At 36.1% G+C, this 27,803-nt stretch overlaps 1 protein-coding gene across 4 annotated transcripts in view; it reads right to left on the minus strand.

The window, feature by feature from the left end:
* The window catches only part of LOC100559654 (meckelin), a 49,185-nt gene that overhangs the window by 13,659 nt on the left and 7,723 nt on the right, over positions 1–27,803 (minus strand). For 3 of the 4 annotated variants that reach the window (XM_062980178.1, XM_003219490.4, XM_062980179.1), the window contains exons 2-21: positions 27,202–27,287; positions 27,011–27,104; positions 26,021–26,120; positions 18,853–18,922; positions 18,158–18,232; positions 15,933–15,995; positions 14,165–14,319; positions 13,962–14,070; positions 13,030–13,116; positions 12,209–12,274; positions 10,890–11,049; positions 6,782–6,905; positions 6,108–6,213; positions 4,003–4,059; positions 3,745–3,843; positions 3,392–3,490; positions 2,943–3,029; positions 2,286–2,385; positions 1,400–1,539; positions 374–514 (exon numbers count right to left, since the gene is read on the minus strand). In XM_062980178.1, coding sequence (XP_062836248.1) covers positions 374–514; positions 1,400–1,539; positions 2,286–2,385; positions 2,943–3,029; positions 3,392–3,490; positions 3,745–3,843; positions 4,003–4,059; positions 6,108–6,213; positions 6,782–6,905; positions 10,890–11,049; positions 12,209–12,274; positions 13,030–13,116; positions 13,962–14,070; positions 14,165–14,319; positions 15,933–15,995; positions 18,158–18,232; positions 18,853–18,922; positions 26,021–26,061 — 1,779 coding nt within the window. In that variant the 5' untranslated portion in view covers positions 26,062–26,120; positions 27,011–27,104; positions 27,202–27,287. The remainder of the gene's footprint in view (positions 1–373; positions 515–1,399; positions 1,540–2,285; positions 2,386–2,942; positions 3,030–3,391; positions 3,491–3,744; positions 3,844–4,002; positions 4,060–6,107; positions 6,214–6,781; positions 6,906–10,889; positions 11,050–12,208; positions 12,275–13,029; positions 13,117–13,961; positions 14,071–14,164; positions 14,320–15,932; positions 15,996–18,157; positions 18,233–18,852; positions 18,923–26,020; positions 26,121–27,010; positions 27,105–27,201; positions 27,288–27,803) is intronic. The other variant, XM_062980177.1, reaches the window with a different exon arrangement.

Genomic DNA, 27,803 nt, shown 5'->3' on the forward strand with positions numbered 1-27,803 from the left:
TTTGTCCCCTCTCAAGGGTTTACTATATTTTCAGGTTTTTTGGATTTGTATGAAAAGCAAAAACACAGTGGGTGTTTTCATTCTGCAATGTAAATAAATTGATAGTTTAAATATTCAGATTTCTGAATTTTGATATGAATTGGATGTGATCAAAATCACAGCTAATAATTGACTAGCTATTCATTTCCTATTTTCCTCCATAAGGAAATAAAAGTCCAAATAGCCATTTCCAAAAAAATGGAGAAAACCAGAAAAGAATAACTTGTGTTTTTAATAAGGCATCTGTCTGATTATTACTAATCAATAAAATAATTGGATAATGAGTATAATTAAAAGTGACAGTTAACTATGCAGTGCTGATGAAAAATCGTACCTGTATTATGGCAATGACTAGCCAAATTGCGGCAGATACACCGTATCTAAGAATGCGACTGGAGGGAGCAATGTAACTCTCAGGACTTCTAGTGAGATCTGAAGAAGAATCCATTATGGCCAGATTTGAAAATCCAACAAACTGAAAGAAACATTTTAAAACATTTATAGATTGCTTCACTTGCTATCTGCCCCAATTCTCTAAATTGAAAGGATTGTCATCTCTTTTTTTAATGCATACACCAGAGTTCAAAACACCAGGTAATATTTTGTACATCTTAAATTTTATGCAAATGATTTCATTAACATTGCACTTGCTCTTCAAAGTCAGATGAATCAGTTTTATGTAAGACTTTGCAAAAATTAACATCAACATGGCACAATTTTAGTTCTGAAACTTAAAGATTTATCCATTGTGATGAGCTATCACTGACTGAGTTCTGCTTAATAGAATAAGGTACTAAAACAGAGCATTATGATTAACTTTGGACTTTATAAATATTACTTGGCACCAAGACACAAAGCTACAAAGTTGTTATAATCTAACCCAAAATGAATGTAGCAATAGCTTTGAAGATTACAAAGAAGTAGCTTTACTGCTAAACTGTGTTGCTTATTCCTAACAAATACATGAAGAAATTAATCTTCATTTGTCTTGTATAGTTTGATTATGGTACAGCATCAAATAATCATTTTATTCACTTTTATTCAGCTGGAACATACACAGACTCATCTTTAGTTGATGTCACATTTTTAAAAGACTGTATAATAATGAAGCCTATTTGTCTTATATAACTTCTTAACATGCAACATCTTGTATGTGTGTATGCATACAATATGAACAAAGATAACTGAACTTAACTACTGTATGATAATACAATTATTAATTAAAATAATACATTTACAAGCTTATGCAGCGCTCAGTGTTGACAACATCACTGTATCATTAGTCAAATAAGGTGGGATGTTATGTACATGTTTAGAAACTAACAGTACCAAATAAATGATCATAAAATTCAAAAATCACCTCTAAAAAGAAGAGAACTGCAAGTACTTGGAACAGAGGATTTATTTTCCTGATGGTTTGAATTTCATTCCACTCATTTGCTATGAAATATGTCCTCCATATACTGACTGGTGCAGAAATACTTCTTATGCCACCTTCTCCTATGGAGAAGGAAAACATTATTTTTAAAGGTTTTAAACCCTAGTGTCAGTGATACAAAAGCAATATTCATTTTTAGGGAAATGAGCAAACAAAACATTTCTTAACTGAATGCAGTTTTCAGGCAGTGAAACTGAAGGAAAAAAGTGTTGTGGTCTGGATATTGGTTTAAGGCAATTATTAACACAGTGTCTCAGGATCAATGGAATTTAAGAAATGCTCATAACTGCAGAAGCAGAGTATCTGTCATTCTATTTTCTGATGGTTATCATGGACACCTGTCATCAATCATAATTATTAGGTGGCTACATCCACTGTATAAATGTCATGTGTAAACTCATGCATAAGTCTAGAAATTTCAATCAATCCCCCCCCCCCCCCCAAAACTGGGTTAATGTGCTGTACCTTAACCCTTATCAAAAAAGGCACAATTCCCTTCTCTGAGTAAAGAGGCAAAAGGCAAAAGCCTAGGCCATCCTGGGAGAACCTAAAAGAAGCAGTGACTCCACGCTACTCTGACCTTTTAGACTGTGTGGGTGCAAAAATGGAGGCAGCCAGAATGAACCCCTGGAGGCATCACTGAGTTTTTTTTCTTTCCATGGAATGACTTTTGATTTATCCACAGGTTTTATTAAAATCCATCAGTCTGGCCCCCAAACCTGCCTTTGACTTACACATTAAGTCGATTTATGCATGAGTATATATGGTAATTTTTCTAGTAATGCATGAACAGTTTGTTTTTAAATACCTTCAACAGCTTTAAGTACTTTTCCTCTAGGACGCTCCCAGTCAATGAAAAATATATCAATAGAAAGTTGGGAAGCAAGCAGGTGCAAAAATTGGATTATCTAAAGAAATTATTTGTAGAAAAAGACAAACTTTAATTAGAACTTGGGAAAGGATGACCATTATTTGAAAATAGACAATAATAATTCAGAATTAAATATGAATAATCATTTTAATTTCATGCAATCCAGGGGAGTTTGGTGTAAAATCGGGGGGGGGGGGGGGGGAGCCAAACCATTATTTCCAGGTCCTATAACTATTAGCAGAAGTAATGTACACAAAGCACATGAAAAAGGTGACAGTTTAGAGACAGAACATGGTGGCTCGTTTTTCCCTCTTCTCAACATCTATGTGTCCATGCCATAAATAATAATCATCTCAGGATTTGAGAACACACAGATAAATCAATAAACCATTTAAAAACAATTCCAAAGAAAACAAGTGGGCAGGTCTGAATATTATATTGCTGGATACTAGAAAGGGCACTTACCATTAAGGCTTTGTTTCGTTGGAAAACAGAAAAATATTATTTGCTTGGAATAATCTTTTAGAATCCATGCACAGAGTATTTTACATTAAAAGTAAGCATAGCAACATTACTAAAATATAACTTGCTTACCTTCAGAAGAAATGCACACCAAATATAAGCAACAAAATGGTCTTCTTGACTTGGCAGAGGTAGAAGTACAGAGACAAACTGTTGTGCCTGTGGAATGAAAGGCCTCTCTTAAAACAGACTGTCGATAAATACTTTTCATTGTCACATCATATTTTCTGTCTAACTACAAAAATAGCAAAAATTACTAAAGTTTAAAGAAAATTCAGATTTGAAGCATTTTAACTAGCCCGTTTTTAACTAATGTGAGTACATTTAGAATGAGAGGAGGAAGTGAATAGGGAAAAATGGAAAAAAAAACACACAGGCTATTTTACTAAGTGCAACTTGCCTCTATAGTCTGATGGGAATGGCCAAAAGGAAAAAATAAAACATGAAAACATTTAGATGGCATATAATCATTCATAACTCTCTATCTTACAAAGAAGAGAGAAGAAAACAGAGAAACCTACCTTGAAGAATATAAGCCAATAAATCCCTGTTCCCACTGTGATAGTGAAGAAAACATTTGCAAGGTCTCCAGCGTAGAACAGCAAGAACTTCAGAACTGTCTACAACACCAGATTATAAATTTATTATACACAACAGGGGACAAACTGTTCCAACAGAGATAGATAGAAATGTCGCTTTCACTCAAGGCTGCTCTGACACAAAGGGCCTGGATATTTAATAATGTCACATTTCAAAAAAGGTGTATGCGTTTTCTTTAGTGGGGAATTTTAGATATGGGTAATATCGGAGCGTGGTGTATTTAGTATCAAGGAGTCTGTATTATATCACAATTAAGATTTGAAGTAATTCATACCTGCAAGTCAATCATGGGGCTCCCTATACGCCTCTTCCAGCCAGCAGTCCTGAGAAGAGACCACAGAACTGCCAAGCCACCCAGAACACCTAATGCTATCTAAAGTAAAAAAAAGATTTCAACAATTAACAGCAAAATCCTATACCTGTCTACTTGGTAGTAAGTCCTACTGAATTCAATGGGTCTTACTTCTAACTATTATAGACTCAGCAGACAAATTCTAAGGGATCTACAATCTAATGTGGAAAGAGAACTTACATCCGTTTGTATGCGAGCCTCTGACTGGTTCATTTCATAGCTGACTGAGAAAGAAACCTGAACAGAAAAAAATATTTTATCTTAACAAATTAATAAAATTAACCTTACCCAACTGCTACACTGCATGCTATACTTAATTATGGTAGACAGAACACAACGATGTGAAATTAAATGTAAATTACAGACTGTTAATCTAATGTGCTGAGGATTTTTTTAAGTTTCAGTGCAAGAATCCGATGATATAGGAACATGAAGAGCAGGATGAAAATTGTAAAAAAAATATCTTTGGCAATGTCAACCTTCAAAGCTGCCATGAACTTACTAGGGGGAATAAACACTGTATTCATAGAATCATAGAGTTGGAAGAGACCTCGTGGGCCATCCAGTCCAACCCCCTGCCAAGAAGCAGGAAAATCGTACTCAAAGCACCCCTAACAGATGGCCATTCAGCCTTTGTTTAAAAGCCTCCAAAGAAGGAGCCTCCACCACACTCTGGGGCAGAGAGTTCCACTACTGAACAGCTCTCATAGTTAGGAAGTTCTTTCTAATATTCAGGTGGGATCTTCTTTCCTGTAGTTTGAAGCCATCCTAGTCTCCAGGGCAGCAGAAATCCAGCTTGCTCCCTCCTCCCTATGAGTTCTCCTCACATATTTATACATGGCTATCATGTCTCTTTTCAGCCTTCTCTTCTGCAGGCTAAACATGCTCAGTTCTTTAAGCCACTCCTCATAGGGCTTGTTCTCTAGACCCTTGATCATTTTAGTCGCCCTCAAGGGAACCTGCTTCTTAAGGCAAAATAGTCTGTCAGTGCAGAACTGAAGTTTCACAAGACTGTGGAGAAAATGCTACCTGAGGTTTATGGCCTACCTAAAGGATCTCTAGACTCTATACCAGTGGTTCTCAACCTGTGGTCCCCAGATGTTTTTGGCCTATAACTCCCAGAAATCCCAGCCAGTTTGCCAGCTGTTAGGATTTCTGGAAGCTGAAGGCCAAAAAAATCTGGGGACCCCAGGTTGAGAACCACTGCTCTATACTGTTTAAGTGCCCACATCCCTCATATACAAATCATCTATAGATATAAGACATTTGTAAGAAGATTTCTCAGAAAGACTACAGCCTCACAGACTGCAAGAGTAAGCTTGGCAAATTAAATATTATGTAAATATTTTTTAGTAACAGTTGTTAACTTGTGCACAAAACTGTTTGGAAGCCTTAACCAGCAATCTGAAAGAAAGAAGGGATTGACACTGCGTAAACCCTGTTTCATAAGGTATGCTCTGGTTTTTAAAATTCTGCATCACCTCTTTTCTTTTCAAAAAGTGCTTAATTGAGAACTGCCAGAGCTCAAGGCATCTGGAAGCCATATGCTTTGACAAATAGGTTGTGACAAGTTCCTGGCAATCTGGAAATCATAGGCTTTGATCAGTTCCTTAATTTAAAATAATTGCTAAAAACCAGGGAAATATGTCAATACACAGCAACACTCTTAGGTGAACCAGAAACCCATTTCTATTCCCATTCAACAACCCAGGCACCAGGACTAGTTTTTAAGACATCTATAACTGGGCAGCTCATTTTTGCACCATTTATTACATGACATTTCTCAGAAATGTAACTTGAGTGTAATCTCAACAAAGAACTTTCAACTGTTGCTTCATTCAGTTTTGGTAAGTCTTTTTATATCCTTAAGAAACTCTCGCTCTTTATTTCACATATTCTTATTGGAATTCAGACCTTTCACCGATAGAACCAGTTATTACTTCTCTATAACAGGCAAAGAGAGATAAATTTCAGAAAGCTCTATTACAAGTTGTGGAACATTTTACTCCAGAAAGTTTTTACATACACACATCCTTCCAATTTCTAAAACAAATTTGTAGATTGTCATTATATATGCAGGCTAGCTAAAGGCTTGTACATATTATGCAAAAATATGACAATATTATTTTTCATTAATTTAAATCTATATAAATATGGGTACATCATTTTTGTCACTTCACTTTTTGGCATTTTTGTATTGTTTTATGTCATTTCTGTTTTGTTGAATAACTGTTCAGTAAAACTCAGAAACCTCAAATGAATGCAGTGGTCACATAAGAACTCACCATCACATTCTCTGTATTGGGATTTTGGACCAAAACATCACTGTAGACAATTGTGATGAGAGGGGGATAGATGGATCCTCTTTGAGTGTTAGGCACAAGACGAATACTACAAAAAGATATAGTGCAAAACGTTACCTTAGAAATAAAAGGAGAGTCTAAAAAAATCCAAATCCTGGGTTAATCAAAATAGTTTTTAAAAATTGATATAAGGTACTGCTATACACTGAAGAAGAAACAGAAACTCACTTTTAGTCTGCGTTTTAGTATAAGTAATTTTGGCTTCCTACAATGACTCGCATAGATATGGGGAATGTCATCTGAATCCGTCTTTGTCTCAGAAAGGCAAGCTAAAATTTAGTTCTAAAAGTAGCCAACCATTTCTCGATAGATGCTAGAGACTGCATTCTGAAAAACTTATCTGTACTAATGATGTTTTAGTTACATCTATATTTTTCTTTAAATCAAAGACCATATTTGTATTATTTCAAACAAGACTTTTATGTTCCGATCCTATGCTCATTGACCTGCAAGTAAATTCCACTAAACTCAGTGGATTTTACTCCCAAAGATTCTCTCCCTTTTCATTATCAATTAGCCAGTTGAATCATGGTAGTATCAAAGTTATGGTTTATAAATCAGAGGTAGAGTAGTCTCCAAATTTCATGTCAGCTCACCTTATAGTTATTTCACTAGCAATTCGGATTATTCTTGGTTGGTTTCCCAGTTCATTCTCTCGACCGCTTAAAGTATCCACCAAAAATATCCGACGTGTCAAAAGCCAGCTGTTCATATTGCTGCCTTTGAAAAATAAGTTGTAAAATTACAATATTTAAAGAAAATTTGGATATGGAAAAGGAATGAAAAAATAAAGAAGCATAGATTATATTATCATTAATATAATGAATCTTACTAAATAAAACAATATATTTTAAGAAAAAAACTTTTTCTTTTGTTAGGTACATGCTTTCAAATGTGTAGAAAACAATTAAAACTGATATAAAAACTAGGGCTGTGCTTGCAGTTCAAAGACAGCCTGAATTCAGTACCAGATGGCCTGATTAGGTCCAATATATAATTCATTCAAACAGGATTGTGTTGGGCCAAAATGAGTTGAGGAGCGTGTTGTGCTGGCTTGAAGTCCTCTGGCAACTTTTAGTTTAATAAGCAATAACAGCAATTCCGCATGGCAGAATTAAAAATTCAAGGAACTGCTTTCTTCCACCTTTCAGTGTAGGATGCCTTATGGTGTGTTCTGAGGATGTGTACTTCAAGAAGCTGTTGTTCTTTAATATGCATATAATGCACAGCTATGTTTAACACGGATGGCTCATTGGTGGAGAGGCCCATGAGCTGTGCATTTCCATCAGCTGTAGATAAAACATGAAGGGATGGACAAACTGGCAGAGGATAGGTTAACAAGCTGGAATTTGTGACATTCATCTGAAGAATGGACTTTATGAAGAAGAACTTCAAGAGAATGTGGTGAGACCTAGTACAGGAAGCAAAGGATGGTGAGGACATGTGGATGGTAATGAGGAATACAGAAGACAGAAAACAAACTACTTCCTTTTCCATATCAGCTTTAGCAGCTGTTGCCTCTTCAGGAGCATTTCAGAAGGAGTTCCTCTCAGTATTCGGACTAAGGTTTACAGGAAAACAATTGGGGCCCCTTCTACACTGCCATATAAAATCCAGATTATTTGCTTTGAACTGGGTTATGGCAGTATAGACGATAATGTAGATTATCTGATTTGATAATCTAGTTTATATGGCAGTGTAGAAGGGGCCTTGGCTAAGAGGCACCCTTGGATAAGGGGCCTTGGATAAGAGGCACCAACTCTCCGTGAGATGCTTCTTCTGCAAAAGTTATCCATTGCCTTTTCCCACCTTGGTTTCTGGGATTATGGAACATGAAACTCCCAACCTCCCTTGGAACAGACTTAGGCCCCTTCTACACTGCCCCATATCCCAGCATCCGATCACAGATTATCTGCTTAAAACTGGATTATATAAATTTCCACTGCCAGATAATCTGGGATAAGAAGATAATCTGGAGCAATATATGACCAACAATGGGCCAGATTAATGATCAATGGACAAATGTCAGAAGAGTTCCCTATGTCGAAAGGAACATGACAGGGCTGCCTGTTATCCCCTCTAATTTTCATTTGTGCGTTAGAAGTCCTTATGAGGAATATAAGAAAAGATAAAAACTTAATTGGTCTTAAAATAGATAAACAAGAGTATAAGGCAAGAGCCTTTGCAGATGATTTGATCTGTGTTATTGAAGAACCAAGAAAGAACAGAACAAAGTGGTTAAACACGAAGAATTTGGGCGAGTAGCTGGCTTTAAAATAAACAGGAAAAAAACAACATTATTGACTAAAAATATGAATAAAGAGAACCAAGAGAAATTGTATGAGAGATCTGGCCTAAAGGTTTTGACAAAAATTAAGTATATTGGGATTTGGATAACGGCTAAGAATAACCAATTGCTTCAGGATAATTATCTCTCAAAGTGGAAAGAAATTAGGAAAGGATTAAAGAATTGGAAAAATTTAAACCTGTCATTGTTGGGTAGAATATAGGCGATAAAAATGAACATTCTACTGAAAATGTTATTTTTGTTTCAAAATATTCCCATAATTTGGAACATGAAGATTCTTAAAGACTGGAATGCAGAGTTGATGAAATTTGTTTGAAATGGGAAAAAAACAAGAATAAAATTCACTGTAATGACTGATTTGAAAAAAAGAGGAGGTTTTGGAGTAACCGACCTTAAGCTTTACTTTGAAGCTTGTGCACTGGCATGGGTAAAGGAGTGGACTAAATTGGAGAACCTAAAAGTATTTACGATTGAAGGCTTTGATTTACGAAAAGGATGGCATTCATACCTTTGGTATGGAAAAACCAATATTGATAAAAAACTTTGGAAATCATTTTATTAGGTCATCCTTAATTAGAGTCTGGGACTGATATAAAAGAAACTTTTACATGAAAACACTAAGATGGGTATCTCCACTAGAAGTGAATCAGAGAAGGTTACTTGGTTGGGTGAAATGGCCATCCTACAAAGAATTACTTACAGAGTATTTGGACATATGTGAATACTTCTGGAACATGGCCACACAGCCTGAAAGACATACAACCCAATTTGGACATACCTTGCTTAAGATCACATAAAGAAGTACAAGAAAGATATAAAGATGTATCATGGCTGCATTACCTACAAATTAAAGAATATTATAACCAGGACATAAAAATTGGTTTTACTTAAGAGGATGTGTGGGAAAGGATACTACAAATGGAGAAAAAACTAATAACAAGGATTTATAATAAACTTCTTGGATGGGCCACAGAAACAGAAGAAATAAAGAGTTCAATGATAAAGTGGGCCAGAAATATAGGTAGACCAATACGATTAAAAGAATGGGAAGAAATCTGGACAAATAAAATGAAATATACATATGCCTCAGACCTAAAAGAAAACTGGCTAAAAATGCTTCATCGCTGGTATATAACACCGAAAAAACTGGGATTGATGTACAAAAATGCAGATAGAAATGTTGGAAGTGTAAGGCAAAAGAAGGTTCATTCTTTCACATGTGGTGGACTTGTGAGGTTACAAAGTGTTATTGGAAAAACATCCACAACGAATGTCAAAGAATTTTGAAAAAAGATTTTAGTATGAAACCCGAATATTATCTTTTGAGAATGTTGGCTAAAGAAACTTTTGGCGACCATAACGAAGGAAAATTATTCATTTTCTTTGCCACGGCAGCTAGAATGTTTTTGCCAAAGGATGGAAGACGGATGCAGCATCAGATTTAAAGGACTGGCTATTTAAAATTTTGGAAATAAAGGATATGGATAAACTAACCTTTTTATTAAAGCAAAATGTTGGCAAAGGATTAAAAATGATGGACTAGTCATCCCTTGAAGAATATATAAAGAGAAAATAAGGACTCAAAAGGGAAGGAAACAATCTTAATACTCTCCAATATTTTTATCTTTTTCTTTTTATGGGAGAGATTAATGGATAAAAGAAACAAAAAACGGAAGGAAGAAGAACGGAAGTCACGAACAATTTTTTTCAGTAGTTTTTTTCTTTTCTCTTTTCTTTTCTTCTTTTTCCTACTTTTCTCTGTCTATTTTATTGTTCCCCACTTTTTATGTAGCTAAAACTTCTTCTTAATAAAAAATATTAAAAAAACAAAAAAAGAAGATAATCTGGGATCAGATACTGGGATAGAGGGACAGTGTGGAAGGGGACTAAGAAATAATTAGAATTATCTTCAGTCTTGCAATTTTCACATCTCCTAAAGGTAAAAAGTACTATTTAAAACACTTTGATCTATTATAAGAAATTGAAGAGCTCTGTACAGGTTCAGACATAGTACAAAACTATGCTTAATTAAAAACACTTCCAGTCTTCCTGGAGAGAAGGGCACACATAGGAATCTGATGCTCCTTCTACACTGCCATATAATCCAGTTCAAAGCAGATAATCTGGATTTTATAAGACAGCGTAGAAGGGGCCTGAATTACCACTCTTCCTATTCTATTATGTTGGGAAATCTATTTTTTCTACTTCCTTGTACATGCAGATGAAATTTGGATGAGGGGTAGATGAAGATTAATGATATTAGATCATTAATATAATTGCAGAGTAAAGTAATAGTTTTAGATTATTGAATAGCCATTGGGTAGTATCTATCACAATTAACCTAAAGTATGTAAACTATGATAAATGAGAATAGTTAATCAATAAAATATTCTTACCTTTGTTTACAAACACTTCATTGTATTGAAGATTTAAGTTTAATACTGGCACTGCCCACAGGTATTGTTGTTTATCTTCATCATTATGATATTCAAGGAACACATCATAAAACACTGGTTGAGAATAATCCTTTAAAATCTTGGAAACTGAAATTTTACACTGAGCAAAAAATAGTTACGACATTAAAATGCATGGAAAACCTAAACATTCCTTCTCTAACATGATTAATAATTTATCACTGGTAGCAGAAGACAACAGATACATATCTCTAGCAATAAAAGGTTTGAAGTCAGAAAAAAATACCAATTGCTTAAACTGTGCTGTTGGGTAGAACATCACGTCTGGAAAGGATTTTCTCTCTTGAGAAATCATAAGTCTTTCTGATTCAGATTGAGCATAGATCTATTCTAGAATTCTACTTTTCCACAGAGGACAATCACATCTTTCTTGGATATCCACAAAAAAGATATGAGAGCAATAGCTCCATTCTGATTTTTGTTTTGCTTTGTTTCAGCAACAGGTCATTCAGTTTCCTGCTGACTCTGGACAAGAATTTATAAAAGTTAATTTTATGAATTACAAGTGTCAATCTAACATTCAGAATGACTATGTCGAATAAGGAGTACTTGCTCATAGCCAATTGATCTAATTCCTCTTAAAAGTCAACTAAAGGTGCATCCACACTGCAAAATTACAACTTTTATTTTACTTTAAACCGCCATGATTCCCAGGAAGGAGTTAGAATTCTGTGGTGCTTTTTCAATGCTGTGAACACTTTTCATAATCCTCAATTATGTTCTCCCTTACTTATATTTTTTTTCACATTAGAAAAATTCTAAATATTGTAGTTTTCAAAAAACATTCCCTTCATTCTGCAACCAACCCAGCCATCTCTTTTCTGTATCTCTTCTGTGCCATATTTTTATTTGAGATGTGATAAGCACAATTGCACAATGTGACTACTTAATATATTTTTGTAGCTGAATTCTCATCCTTTCCCTAACATAACATTCAGCGTGTGTTATGAGCGTGGAACTGAACTTGAATATTTTTATTGCATCATCTACTGTTATCACTTTCAAAGAGGCAGAAGACTCTTATGATGGGTATTTAATACAATGCTACTTAGATGCATTTTCTAACTTACTGCAGCTTGTTGTAATTCATAAATCAATAACAATTCTTGTGTGCACATGTAGCACCTTATTCTTGCCCAAACTTGAAAAGCCATCTTACACAAATGTATAAAAATGATAGTTTAGTAGCATTTAAAATGTGGTTAATGGAAATATTTAACATCATTTTAAAAGGTGCTTACCTTTTGCTGGTAAGTAGTTCCAAATGTGTAAGCAGCACTTAGTCTGGTCAATGTATCTGGACAAAGCTGTATTCAAAAACAAAACAAAACACAAACTTTAAAATAATAAAAAGAATGCTGCAACTTATTTCCTCCCCTAAATTAATAAGCAAAAATGCAATAAATGAGATTAATCCTGGAGCTGTTTCTATCAACTGAACCAGAAAGATTTGTATTCCCCCTTCCTCTTGCAGTCTGTTTGTGAGGTGGAGATACAGCAGGAAAAGCTGCATTGTACCAGTAAGGTTTCATCTGACTGATGTGGTGTTCTGTTCAATCTTTTGAGAGCAGCTAATCTGTCCTATACCATAATTATTTGCATAAAATAACTTTTCAAACATTTCAGAAATATGTCTCCAGGGCAGACAGTTCTGAATATAATGAGTGACAGTAAAAATATATAATCTCAGTCATCTGAATCCCTTCTCCTAACCTCGTATGCAAATTATGAGGAAATTTGTGGAGAATAAATTGTCCACCATCTAGTGGCTCCCAAAACATGCATTTTCTGTTTGGAATTTCTCAATAAAATTGGGGCAGTGTGACATACCACACTTGTCCACAGGAAGAAGCTGTCCCCTGCTGCAATACAGCAGCCAATACCTGATTTACAGTATAACTGAAGATTACTGTTGTTTAGAAACAATAATAAAGAGATATCAAAAGCAATTATTTGAAAATGAGCACTGGTGGTGTGCTAATTCTGTAGACTGCTGACATAACTCCACAATTGTACTTCAGTCTTTATATTCATAAAGTGCAGAAATTGAACATAGGCTTACCTGGAAAATGCCATCTTCTAAATGTTGCCATTGAAGAAAATTTCCTCCTGCATCATACAAAGCTGCAATAAAATCCAATTTTATGTTCTGGGAACAGAAGAACAAAGTAGTTTTAAAAATTGAGATTTTAATTTTTTTATGCATAAGTGCAACATTAGGAACAAGAGTGTATTAATATACCTGTTTCTCTTGAGTCTGATAATTAATCATAGCAAAGTAATTCAGATAATGAAATGTAAATTTGATTTACCATTAAGTTCACTATACAAGTAGACTATAATACAAACATGAAAAGTTAATTTCTCATTTCAAAGTGTGGTGGGACATGAGAGATATAATATTAAGAGAACATTTAAATAAATCAAATTAAAATAAACGCTACATAATAAACCAGGACTCAACTAGGGCTGGATCTACATGGCCATATAATGCAGTTTGAAGTGCATTATAGGACAGTATAGATCCAGCTACAATCGGGAAAGTGTAAGATAGAACTACTTCAACAAAACAGAGAAGACATACAAGTTTCTAGGTTTTGCAAAAAACAAGTCCTCTCACAGATTACATTATACCAGTGACAAACATCTGCAAAGCATTTGTTTTTCTATAAATCTCCTGATACCCTAACTGAGCTGCCTGTGTATTTGTAGAAATGCAATAATGGAGTGCAGAAAGACAATTGTAGCTTCTGTGAATGGACTGAAAAGTAAGATGGCTGAGAAGACTGATAAAGACATGCAAATTAGGGTCCAAAGTATACTCTGCTACTACTCTTGCATACACTACTACTTTTATGGTACATATTCAAATGTAAGGTTACATTGTAATAACTGATATCCCTATAAGATATATAATATATTAAAATGTTATACTGAATCCCTGTGCAAGTCCACTGAAATAAAGTTTGCATTAAAGCAAGCCTGAAAACGTACATTGTTTGTTCCTTTAAAAGTGAAACTAGTTGGAAATGGGGTGGTTTCAAGGACCTGTGTTGCCAATCCTGGCTGGTCACCATAGTATAGCCACGGAAGATTCTGCCTCCTGCAAAAAGTTATACAACAGTAATTGAAGCTTAAGTATTGTGATATTCTATCAATTTTACATGAGTAAAAAGTTAGTAGGAGAGGCCACATACCAAAATGATACTGAATGAACAGTACCAAGTCCAACGGTATTTATATAGACATACTGAAACAAGCCACATGCATCAGTGCTACCAGTGTTTAAAATATTCATGTTCATCACACACATATTTCCAAGTGCTTGGCAAGAAGTCAGGTTGGAGTACAACTGCAAGGAGATAGACCAAATACAATTAATGACAGATTGTGAAAATGTTTTAACATGAAGTAATGGTGCAACCTTCTTGAAATGTTCAGTATTGATTTAGGTCCTCAGTGTGACTCAGGCTCCTACTACACATCTGTATAAAATCCAGATTATCTACTTTGAATTGGATTATCTGGCAGCGTAGACTCAGATAATCTAGTTCAAAGCAGATAATGCTTATTATCTGCCTTGATGTTCTAAATTATATGGCAGTGTAAAAGAGCCCTCAGACTTCCCATGAGCAACAATTCTGAAGGAAGCGGGGGAAGATTTTCAGTTCTTTTTCCTCCCTGTGAACTCCCACAACAATGGAGTAAATTGGGGGTAACTGCCTTCCTACTTCCTCTAATCTATTAGAAATCTTCAGTAGATACAAATTCCTTCCATTTCCAAAAGGGCAAGCTAGTCCCAAGTAATGTCATGAGCAAATGTTACTGTTATCTTCCACTGAATGTATAGGTGAAATGCACCAATCACAATTATGCATTAAGACTTAATTTCCAAATCCCACTCCTTTTTAAAAAGAACAAATTAGTTTTGAGGGGTAAAGTTCAAATTCCTAAACTATTCAATTATTGTGTCTAAATTAATTTTAGAGATGAAGAAACAATGACAGCAAAATTAATCAATTTGGAGCTGCAGTGATTTAATGGAAAAGAATAAAGTTTCTACTCGAAATTTCTCTCCCCCCCCCCCAACTAAAAGTAAGAGGGCTCTGGGGCCTCTTCTACACTGCCATGTAAAACCCAGATTATCTGATCTGAACTAGATTATATGGCAGTGTAGACTCATATAATCCAGTTCAAAGCAGATAATGTGGATTATCTGATTTGATAATATAGTGCATATGGCAGTGTAGAAGGGAGCTGAAATGTATTCAGCTTTGAATACATGGTTTCCTCAAAATCAAACTGAAGTGGTTACCTGTGGCTCTCTAGATATTGCTACTTGGGTTAATGGAAGTCAAACAACACCTGCATATAAAGTCTCAACCACTTTTACCTATTTGAACGGAAGATCCCTCCCAAACAGGCTGGATCTACTCTGCTGTAATCCAGTATCTGATCCCAGATTATTGCTTTGAATTGGATTATGAGTCTACACTGCCATATAATCCAATTCAAAGCAGATAATCTGGGATCAGGAACTGCATTTTATGGTAGTGTAGATGGGGCCCCAGTTGACTGTTCTGATATTTATGCCTTTAAAATGATGATAAAACATCTCATATCCAAGGAGGTTAAATTCCATTACATATAAGAACAAAGAGAAATTTCTTCCAATGGAGTATATGTAGCATTGTGGTTTATACTATATAATTTTCCCAAAATTGGTATATGATTGCAGCTGAGGGAAAGGTGATAAGCACTCCCACAGCAGTCATCTAGCAGCGCCATTCCATTAACCTTCAGCAAAGAAAGTGAAGAGAAGCTATTTTTTTCTCCTTGAGCTCATTCTGGAAACTTTTTAAATTTACAAGCAAAGTAAAATTATTTTAGAAATTTATTTTTTAAAAATAAATGTATAACTATTGAATTTTTACATCCTCTATTAAATCTCAATCCAAAACATACCAAACAAGCAGCTGCTGCTGCTCGAAGATTTTTCGAAAACCAGGCAGATATCAAGGTAATGCCCTGCAAATTAAAAAAAGAAAGAATCAAGCTGTTGCTTGATTCAAAAATAAAACACAAACATAAACACTGCTGTGTTCAGTGGGAACTAGTCCCTGTTAAGTGTGTATGGCGGCCTTTCTCAGCCATTTTTCCCTGGAAGAACCCTTGAAATAAGTTTCAAGTCTCAGAAAACCCCTGTACAAAAATTATTATAACTCAAAAATATTATTCTTTTACAATCATAACCTCTCATGGAACATCTTGAGACCACTCAAGGGACACCATCATTTCAGGGAAATATAGTTGAGAAATCCTGGTACATGGGATTGCATCCTGATCATTGCTTTTTTATGGGGTGTGTTTGCAATGCAATTTACATTAAAGAGAAAACTGTTTTGATATAAATCCAACACCATCATGTGCAGTCACTGCCCAACACATTTTCTTTTTCAAATCAGCTATGTCCCAGGATCTCATTCCAGATTATCTGTTTATCCCAGACTATCTGGCAGTGCAGACATAGGCCCCTTCTTCACTGCCATATAATCGAGATTATCAAAGCAGATAATCCACATTATCTGCTTTGAACTGGATTATATTAATTTACACTGCCATATAATCCAGTTAATGTGGATTTTATACAGCTGTGTGGAAGGGGCCTCTGAAGAACTTTGGGTTAGTTGATTTTGTATGGTTTTTATTCCTGGTATCTTTGGTTTCATGAAGAGAGAGAGGGAGAGAGAGTGAGTGAGGGAAGGAGGGAGCGAGGGAGTCTGGAAGGAGTACAATATGCCTCTTCACTTTGTGCTTAGTGCCTCCTAGCCACAACTTTGTCCTTCAACCATTTAAAAGTTGATCTTTCTTTCTTTTTTTATTGTTCCATGCGAATGTGAATTTATACATAATTTGTTATCTATAAAGTACATTTTCTTATTTAAAAACGCGTAACAAAAATGGGGGTGGAGTGGGTTAAGGGGCCAGAATGGATTAATAGCATTTCAATGGGAAAATTCACTTTGAGATAAGGCATCTTGAGTTAAGAGCTTGGTCACAGAACAAATTAAACTCTTAAGTCAAGGTTATCACTGTAAATTGTTTTACAATGTTTAAGGCGAAAGACCAGGATCTTATATCAGTAAACTATGAAATTCATTGTTCCAGTGGTGGCTCCTTGGCTGTAGAACTCTCCCCCAGAGACATTCAGCAGGCTCCATCCCTTCTGGGCTTTAGAAAAAAGCTAAAGACCGGGCTATGCGTGCAAGCGTTTAACAAATAAGCAATTACGGCTTCAACACAGTCTGGATTATGGATTATGCGCAAGGTTTTTGGATGAATTGAAGTATGCATTTTATATGTTTTAAGTTTTGTATATTGCTCCATGTTGTTTCTAATGCTTTATGTAAATTGTTCTTAACTGTTTTATGTTTTATTGTATTGTTGTTTTTATTGGCATTGAATTTTTGCCCTACTTGTAAGCTGCCTTGAGTCCCTTCAGGTGAGAAAGGCGGAACAGAAATGACGTAAGTAAATAAATAATAAATGAAAGCTACATTCAGGACGTAATCCCATGCTCCAGCACTTTAATTTTTTTGAAGGTTTACATTTGTAACTTTTGTGTGCTGTCAATACTTAAGCTATGTTTGTTAGAACTACTATAAGCTACTATGCAAAGCCAGTGTGGCATAGTAGTTTGAGTGCTGAACTTAGACCAGGGTTTGAATGCCTGCCTGCCTGCTTAAGGAAGCTCATAGGGAGAGTTCAGGCAAATCACACTCTCTCAGCCCACAAAGAAGGGAAGGGCAATGACCTTGGAAAAAGGCTTGCCAAGAAAACTCCATGATAGGTTCATCTTAGGGTTGCCATAATCTGGAAACAACTTGAATGCACACAACAAGCCATCATGAGTGACAAAACGAAAAATATACAGGACATAAATGCACATAATAATGGTAGTAATTCTTGCTTAGTCTTGCTTCTAATACCAACATTTCTAATAAACATGTAATGCTCAAGAACACATTTACTTTGTTAACTGAGATAGTTATATATTCTATTATATATTCTTAATGATAGATTGTTAATAATATATCTATACTGTTGCTGTGATTATTGCATATGCTTGGTGAACTGCTTTGAGCATTTGAACAGAAAAAAAGTATACAAATAAAGAGACTATAACTTACTAGTTTTCCAAACCGTACAGTTGCAGTTTCTTTTGGAGGGAAATTTCCAAGGCTCCTAAAACATAAACCCCCTGTCTGAAAAGAAAATTGCGAAAAATCAAATTAGGAACATATTTTCTTAAAGACAAAGGTTCAATCAAGAATATTCTCACTAGGTGAAATTATGCAGTTTTCCAGATGCTGTTGGACTGTAACTCCCAATAGTCCTAGCTACCCTAGCCAATTGTCCTAGCTAATGATGAGGAATAATGGGAAATTAAGTCTAACAAAATCTTGAGGCTGTATGATTACCATCCCTACAGTGAAGCCTGTGGCTCATGAAGATTTTTCACTTATTTCCTTCTTGTGCTGGAGATGTATTGCACCTCCTCTATTCTGGACAATTTTTGAAGCATATGGATGGGAGAGAAAATCATTCCTGCTTCTTATTTCTGTGTGGACTACACAGGTATGCCCCAATACCTGGATGATATATTGAGATCAAATCCACAACGTTGAATTCAGAATTATGGAAAGGCATGCCAACTTGAACACTTCAACACAATGTGAAAACATCTCTGGTAATATCACAGATATTCTAGAAGGACTCATGGTATTCAAAGTGAGAACATACCAGGTGAAGATTGAAAAACGGAACCTTCTAGTACGAGAAACACATTGTAATATATCTCCTATACATATTTTGTTGCACTTACTAAAATATTTGGATTGTGACAGGTACATGACTTGTTTGCACTGACAAATGTTGGTTCACATCTTATACACCTAGAAAACATAAAATGAATTGCAAGACATGTCAGGAAACTACTGAAGAAAGTTATCAGGGAAAGTTTGATTTAATATTGACACCATGTTTTCTGTATTATAACACAAATGAGTTTTTATAACCAACTGTAATAGTTACTGTGAGAACATGGTAGCTGAATATTTCACAAACCACTACTATCTCTTGGTGCTGCATTGAGGTTAACCAATAATGCAATGTCAGCAACAGCCACCAGATCTAAAACCAACGTAGCTCCTGAACATAAATGCTGTTGCATGACATACAACTGCCTATAAGAAACCTCACATAATTGTGGGAGAATCACCTATTAAATATCTTAAGACAACTGAGCCTTACTAGAGAAGGCAACATTTTTTGGTCTGACCTCTGGATTCCAGAATGAGGGAAAAGGAAGATACTTGATTATTCTAAGGCTCCTTCCACACTGCCATAGAAAATTAAGATTATCTGCTTTGAACTGGATTATATGGCAGTGTAGAGTCATATAATCCAGTTCAAAGCAGATATTGCGGATTATCTGCCTTGATATTCTGGGTTATATGGCTGTGTAGAAGGGCCCTAGGTCTCTGCCAAGTTATGAGAAAACGAACCAGCATGGAACATCTGCATCTACATCAGTGGTTCCCAACCTGTGGGCTGTAGCACAGCAGTGGGCCATGAGAACAAAAATGCGGTCCGCGAAACTCCTTCCTCTTTATTTATATCTATTTTTTCCTCTCCTTTCTGAATCAAGACCCCAAATAACTAACCCAAATCTAAAGTTGACCAAAAACCAATTCGTAACTCTTTTGGTACTAATATTGGAGAGCAGTCCCTGGTCAAAGTGGTCCCCGGTCAAGTGGGCCCTGGTCAAAAAAAAAAAAAAGTTTGGGAACCACTGATCTACATAGTTGGATACTTGCCTGTGTCAGAATATACCTTGATAAAATTCTCAAGGCAATTATAGGTTATTTGTGGATGGTAAAAATAAGTAGTATAAGAACCTTTCCATCCTGACCTGCCATCCATCAAGAGACAGTAATATTTAACTCTCATGAGAGAGAGAAACCAGAGAGCAGTAAGAGGTTCTGGATGTGTACAGTGGAAAAAGAAAAATGTTTAGGTAGTCTTCAGGCCCCTTCTACACTACATATAATCCAGATTATCAAAGCAGATAATCCATATTATCTGCTTTGTACTGGATTATATGAGTCTACATTGCCATACAATTCAGTTCAAAGCAGATAATCTGGATTTTATATGGCAGTGTAGAAGGGGCCTCATTGAACTCCATATGGCTCATGTTCTCTCCTTCACATATAAATACCATAGTTCTCATTATTTCAAAGTACAGGTAGTCCCCAAGTTACGAACAGGAAAGGTATGTAGGTTTGTTCTTAAGTTGAATTTGTTCATAAATCGGAACAGGTACATTTTTAAGGATAAGCCTATTTATCTTCTATATATATATAAATGAGTGATGGCATCACGGCGACCGACAAAACAACAAAACTACAGACCCCCAACCTCGAAATTTGACAACACAACCCATCATCCACACCTCTAGGTTGATACAACAAAAAGAAAAGAAAAATAAAGTCCTAATTAGAGGGAAAGGAATAATTGTTTTTATCCAATTGCTGCCAGTTAGAGGACTAATCTCTGCCCACTTGGTCTCCTAGGAACCAACTCAGCCCAGGGGACTGGCAGAGTTAGGCCTCACTTAGGCCTCTTCCACAGATTATCTAATTTGCACTGGATTATATGGCAGTGTAGACTCAAGGCCCTTCCACACAGCTATAGAACCCATTTATAATCTTATATTATCTGCTTTGCACTGCATTATCATGACTCCACACTACCATATAATCCACTTCAGTGTGCATTTTATCCAGGTGTGAAGAAGGGGCCTCATATAATCCAGTTATAAGCAGATAATAGAAGATTATCAATATACAGTAGAGTCTCACTTATCCAACATAAACAGGCCGGCAGGATAAGTGAATATGTTGGATAATAAGAAGGGATTCAGGAAAAGCCGATTAAACATCAAATTAGGTAATCGTTATACGAAATGAGCACCAAAACATCATATTATACAACAAATTCAACAGAAAAAAGTAGTTCCATGCGCAGTAATGCTATGTAGTAATTACAGTAGAGTCTCACTTATCCAACACTCACTTATCCAACGTTCTGGATTATCCAAAGCATTTTTGGAGTCAATGTTTTCAATATATCGTGATATTTTGGTGCTAAATTCATAAATACAGTAATTACTACATAGCATTACTGCGTATTGAACTACTTTTTTGCCAAATTTGTTGTCTAACATGATGTTTTGGTACTTCATTTGTAAAATCATAACCTAATTTGATGTATAATAGGCTTTTCCTTAATGCCTCCTTATTATCCAACATATTCACTTATCCAACATTCCGCCGGCCCATTTATGTTGGATAAGTGAGACTCTACTGTACTGTATTTACAAATTTACCACTAAAATGCCACAATGAATTTAAAACACTGACTACAACAACACTGATTACGAAAAGGCAGACTGCGTTGGATAATCCAGAACATTGTATAAGCGAATGTTGGATAAGTGAGATTCTACTTTAATATGAAATAATTACTGGGATAGAATAATGCAGAACAATATAATCTCTAAAACCAGGACAGTAAATAAAGAGCAACAGTCTGAAAGCAGGGAAATTGGAAATTCCACAAAAGGAAACAATCAGGGCCAGCTAACACCTCCCAAGAAAGGATTCTTCCAGAAAGGAAGCTGCGAAGGGAGTGAAGCACTGTGTATTACCAAAGTCATTATTATTACTATCATTATTATTGTTGTTGTTGTTGTTGTGTTGCGGTTAACCGTGAAAATGAATACAATCTGGCTCCAAGTATTCAAAAATACTAAAATCAGAATATATAAAAATTAATGTGGTATAATAAAACAGAACAATACAATCTCTAAAATCAGAACACTAAATAAAGAACAACACTCTGAAAACAGGGGAATTCCACACAGGAAACAATCAGGGCCAGCTAACACCTCCCAACAAAGTATTCCCATCACCAAAGTATGGCAAATCCTGTTTTCTCAGGGCCACAGACAGTAGAAGCACATAAAATATCGCAAACAACACCACTCTGAAAATAAGGGAATTCCAGACAGGAAACAATCAGGGCCAGCTAACACCTCCCAACAAAAAATTCACTCAGGGAGGAAGCAGCCAGGCTTTAAAGCTGCAAGACCATTACATGCTAATCATTTCCCCTAATTGCAGCATTCATACTTGCCTCCAACAGACAAAAAAAATCAGAAGTTTGAAAACATGCAAATGGGAGTAGATGAATAGGTATTGCTCCGGCGGGAAGGTAACGGCGCTCCATGCAGTCATGCCGGCCACATGACCTTGGAGGAGTCTACGGACAACGCCAGCTCTTCGGCTTAGAAATGGAGATGAGCATCAACCCCCAGAGACAGACACGACTGGACTTAATGTCAGGGGAAAAACTTTACCCTTTACCTTAACTACCACCAATTCCTCAATACTTTATTTCCCATACCACCATACTTCGCCACAGCAACGTGTGGCTGGGCACAACTAGTGTGTGTGTGTGTGTGTATATATATATATACTAGCTGTGCCCGGCCACGCGTTGCTGTGGCGAAGTATGGTGGTATGGGAAATAAAGTATTGAGGAATTGGTGGTAGTTAAGGTCAAGGGTAAAGGTTTTCCCCAGACATCAAGTCCAGTCGTGTCTTACTCTGGGGGTTGGTGCTCATCTCCATTTCTAAGCCGAAGAGCCAGCGTTGTCCGTAGACTCCTCCAAGGTCAGGTGGGATGACTACATGGAACTGCGTTACCTTCCCGCCGGAGCAGTACCTATTGATGCACTCACATTTGCATGTTTTCGAACTTCTGGGTTGGCAGAAGCTGGAGCTAACAGTGAGGGCTCTCTCCGCTCCCCCAATTCACACCTGTGGCCTTTCAGTCCAGAAGTTCAGCAGCTCAGCGCTTTAACACGCTGTGCCATCAGGGGATATTATTTCCTAAAGGTTGTGAATATACAATATTTCTGATTGTTTTTTTTTGTTTGTTGGAGGCAAGTATGAATGCTACAATTAGGAAAAATGATTAGGATGTAATTGCCTTGCAGCTTTAAAGCCTGGCTGTTTCCTCCCTGAGTGAATTTTTTGTTGGGAGGTGTTAGCTGGCCCTGATTGTTTCCTGTCTGGAATACCCTTGTTTTCAGAGTGATGTTGTTTGCGATATTTTATGTGCTTCTACTGTCTGTGGCCCTGAGAAAACAGGATTTGCCAGACTTTGATGATGGGAATACTTTGTTGGGAGGTGTTAGCTGGCCCTGATTGTTTCCTGTGTGGAATTCCCCTGTTTATTTACTGTCCTGGTTTTAGAGATTATATTGTTCTGCATTATTCTATCCCAGTAATTATTTCATATTAAAGAAGAATCTCACTTATCCAACATTCGCTTATCCAATGTTCTGGATTATCCAACGCAGTCTGCCTTTTCATAATCAATGCTTTTGTAGTCAGTGTTTTAAATTCATTGTGATATTTTAGTGGTAAATTTGTAAATACAGTACAGTAGAGTCTCACTTATCCAACATAAACGGGCCGGCAGAACGTTGGATAAGCGAATATGTTGGATAATGAGGAATTAAGGATAACCCTATTAAACATCAAATTAAGTTATGATTTTACAAATTAAGCACCAAAACATCATGTTAGACAACAAATTTGTCAGAAAAAGTAGTTCAGTACACAGTAATGCTATATAGTAATTACTGTATTTATGAATTTAGCACCAAAATATCACGATATATTGAAAGCATTGACTACAAAAATGCGTTGGATAATCCAGAACGTTGGATAAGCGAGTGTTGGATAAGTGAGACTCTACTGTAAATACTACATAGCATTACTGCGCAAGGAACTACTTTTTCTGTCAAATTTGTTGTATAACATGATGTTTTGGTGCTTAATTTGTATAACGATTACCTAATTTGATGCTTAATTGGCTTTTCCTGAATCCCTTCTTATTATCCAACATATTCACTTATCCTGCCGGCCTGTTTACGTTGGATAAGTGAGACTCTACTGTATATTGATAATCTTACATTATCTGCTCAGAACTGGATTATGAGGCCCCTTCTTCACAGCTGTATAAAATGCACACTGAAGTGGATTATATGGTAGTGTGGAGTCAAGATAATCCAGTGCAAAGCAGATAATCTAAGATTATAAATGGGTTATATAGCTGTGTGGAAGGGCCTTGAGTCTACACTGCCATATAATCCAGTGCAAATTAGATAATCTGTGGAAGAAGTCTAAGTGAGGCCTAAATCTGCCTGTCCCCTAACTGAAACCTGGCTGTTCCTTGGTTGCTAGGCAACCAAGTGGGCAGAGATTAGCCCTCTAAACTGGCAGCAATTGGATAAAAAAAATATTGCTCTCCCTCTAATTAGGACTTTATTTTTCTTTTCTTTTTGTTGTATCAACCTTGAGGCGTGGATTATGGGTTGTGTTGTCAAATTTTGAGGTTGGGGGGCCTGTACTTTTGTTGTTTTGTGAATTGCCGTGATGCCATCACTCTTTTTATTTATTTATTTATTTATATATATATATATATATACATATATATATATATATATATATATATATATATATATATATATATAAAGCTTTGGATAGCATGGGGAGGGGTTATTACTATTATTTTGTTTATTTATATCCTGCTTTTCCTCTCCATATGGAGGCTCAAAGTGGCTCATAATTAAAAACACCACTGTGGTGTTTGTTTTGCTGTCCGTGCCACTGTTCAGAAAATTTCATTTCACTTTCTTTCCCCGTGATAATCACATTTTAGAAAATTTGGCTTGTTGTGGAAACAAGGATTGATGAGAAAGCATCAGTTAAGACCCCCTTTCCTCATGATAACTCTTTCAAGAGTGAATTTCCCTTCTTCCATTTTAATGGAACTTTTAGTGATACTTGAGGCGTTATTGATATTATAGAAGTAATGCATTTCATACACGTAATTTTAACTGTCATGGCATTTCCCCCAAAATTACCTCAGAAAGTGAAATTATGATCAAACCCTGATCTTGCACTCCTGAAGATGTTGCAAAACAGCTATAAAATCACAGAATCCTTCAAATGCTTTCAAAATTATGTCAAATATTCAGAAGTGGCATCCAAAAGTGACTTCTGATGCCACCTTCTGCAGTTTTTCTGTCTTAATAAGTGTTGGGTGTGGCCTGTTGTAGGATGGAGGGCACAAATTACCTTGCATTTTTACTCTCAGTTGCCCACTCCTGGACTATTGGTTTGAAAAAGTTACAAACGCATTGGCCAAACTGTTAGGATGGCAAGTGTATGATCTTCATTCTTCCTACTGCCAGCTCCATAATTTATGGTTTACTGAGCAAGAGTGTTTTTTTAACAAGCTCTGTAACTTTTTCAACACCAGGGTACTTTGAAAAATGTAAAACTGTTGCCATAGTCCTACATGTTTGGGTCCAGGTTACCTATGGGATCGCTTTCTCTCATATAATCCGCCCCGAACATTTAGGTCTTCTGCGGGGCGGCTACTCCAACCAGACAGAACCCAACTAGCAACTGTCACCCAGAAGACTGTTTTATCGGCAGCCCCAAGACTATGGAATGATCTCCCGGAAGAGGTCTGACAGCTAAATGAGCTGTCGGAATTTAAGATGCAACTGAAGACCCATCTCTTCCAGCAGGCCTACATAATCAATTGAATGTTAATCTGCATTTTATCCATAGATTTTAACTTGTATTTTAACTGTGTGTCTTGTTTTATGTCTTTTAATAGTGTTTTATCTCTTGTTTAATGATGTTGTATTCCACCTTGAGCTGCAGGGAGAGCCGAGTAATACATTCATAAACATCATCATCATCATCATCATCATTATAGTGTTTTGCAAAACTTTATTAGTTATTCTTACTTTGCTTCATATATTTGGGTGAGTATGAATATGAAATACTAAATATTTTTCCATTTCCAGTGCTACCCAAAAACCCTCCAAATGTCTTTACCTGTTGTTTAAATCATTAGGAGCAGCAAATGACTGTTCCATTCCATCACACTGAACGCACAATGCTGTTTTCAACAGGGCACCATTTGTGTCTCTTTCCACTGTTAAAAAATTGGGGGGGGGGGGGGGGGAGAGAGAGAGAAAAACAGCAAAAGGAACTTCAGTATTACATCATATTTGTGCAGTAATAGATATATATAAACACAGATGTTGAGAAAAACAGATCTAAAGAATCCAATTTTGGTCCCTCCCCCCATAGCTATCTTTCATAACAGTCTCTGGTACATACTGAAAACACATTCTACACCAGATTGCCTTGACGTGACTAAATGATTTCAGAGGGCAGAGAAAGACTATAGCCTAAAATTTTGAAAAGTAATTCCAGATAGATTACTATATATCATACTGAAGTGGACAATCTTCATGATTAGACAACATAAACCAATGTAATGGTTATGTTTGGATACAACAACAAGAGACAACACTGGAGATATAGCAGTGTGCATGCTGAACACTTGATTAATAACTGAAGCAAGTAAGTAAAGATTTGTCCATTGTTTATTACAACCTGGCACTCTGGTTTCTCTTTCCTTTGATAAGCCAGAATATCAGGCTTGGACGAAATAATAAATAAACAACAAACAAAGAGACTGTAACTGGGAACACTGACTCCTAAGAAACTTGTTATTATGACCAAACACAATCATTTTGCTTAGGCATTCATTTTGGTCTCTGTTTTTATTCTATCTGACAGACAGCTCCTCAAAAATCAGCATGGTACATATTTGCTGTTTTTCTTGTAACACAGATCAAAGGTACAAAATTGCATCTAATTTTTCATCCCATGAGTGGAGTGATTTCTATGTGTAAAACTCTCTTGCTAATGAAAGGTCCTTTTGCTCACAAAATTGAAAATTGGAAACAACTCTCAGAACTTCTCTGTTGGAAAAAACAGACTTTATCAAAATTAATTACTTCACCAAACTCTTACCTAAAATCTGATTGATGGGGCATTTACATTTCCCTTCAGCAGTTAATTCATAAGGGCAAGCAATGCAGTCCCATCCATCTTGAGTAACTCCACCCTGAACAAAAGATCAAACCATTTAAAAATTAACTAAGATAACTTGAAGAGGTTTTTGTAACTGAAGCTGTCTGCTTTATTAGATGTGAAACACTCACTGTGTCTTCTGGACATTTCTCACAAGTAATAGATCCACCGTTATTATTAATGATCTTGAATCCTGGTTGACAAGCACAAGATGTATCTGAAATACATAGAATTGCTAATTGTACCAAACAGCTACAAATTAAAAAGAAAATTAACAATACTCTTTCTTTAAATCTAAAGTGTCTTCTATTAAATTTCACAGTTGCTTTAAAACAACTCCAAATTTCCCATAATCCCTGTCATTTAAATAGTTTGTGTGTGTGTATATCTATCTATATATATAAAAGATGGCATCACGGCGACTCACAAAACAACAAAAGTACAGGCACTGCAACCTCGAAATTTGACAACACAACCCATCATCCATGCCTCCAGGTTGATACAACAAAAAGAAAAGAAAAATAAAGTCCTAATTAGAGGGAGAGCAATAATTTTTTTTATCCAATTGCTGCCAGTTTAGAGGGCTAATCTCTGCCCACTTGGTTGCCTAGCAACCAGCCAAGGGACAGCCAGGCTTCAGTTAGGGGACAGGCTGATTTAGGCCTCACTTAGGCTTCTTCCACAGATTATCTGATTTTAACTGGATTATATGGCAGTGTAGACTCAAGGCCCT

This window comes from Anolis carolinensis, chromosome 4 (genome assembly GCF_035594765.1).
Source record: "Anolis carolinensis isolate JA03-04 chromosome 4, rAnoCar3.1.pri, whole genome shotgun sequence".
NCBI lineage: Eukaryota > Metazoa > Chordata > Lepidosauria > Squamata > Dactyloidae > Anolis > Anolis carolinensis.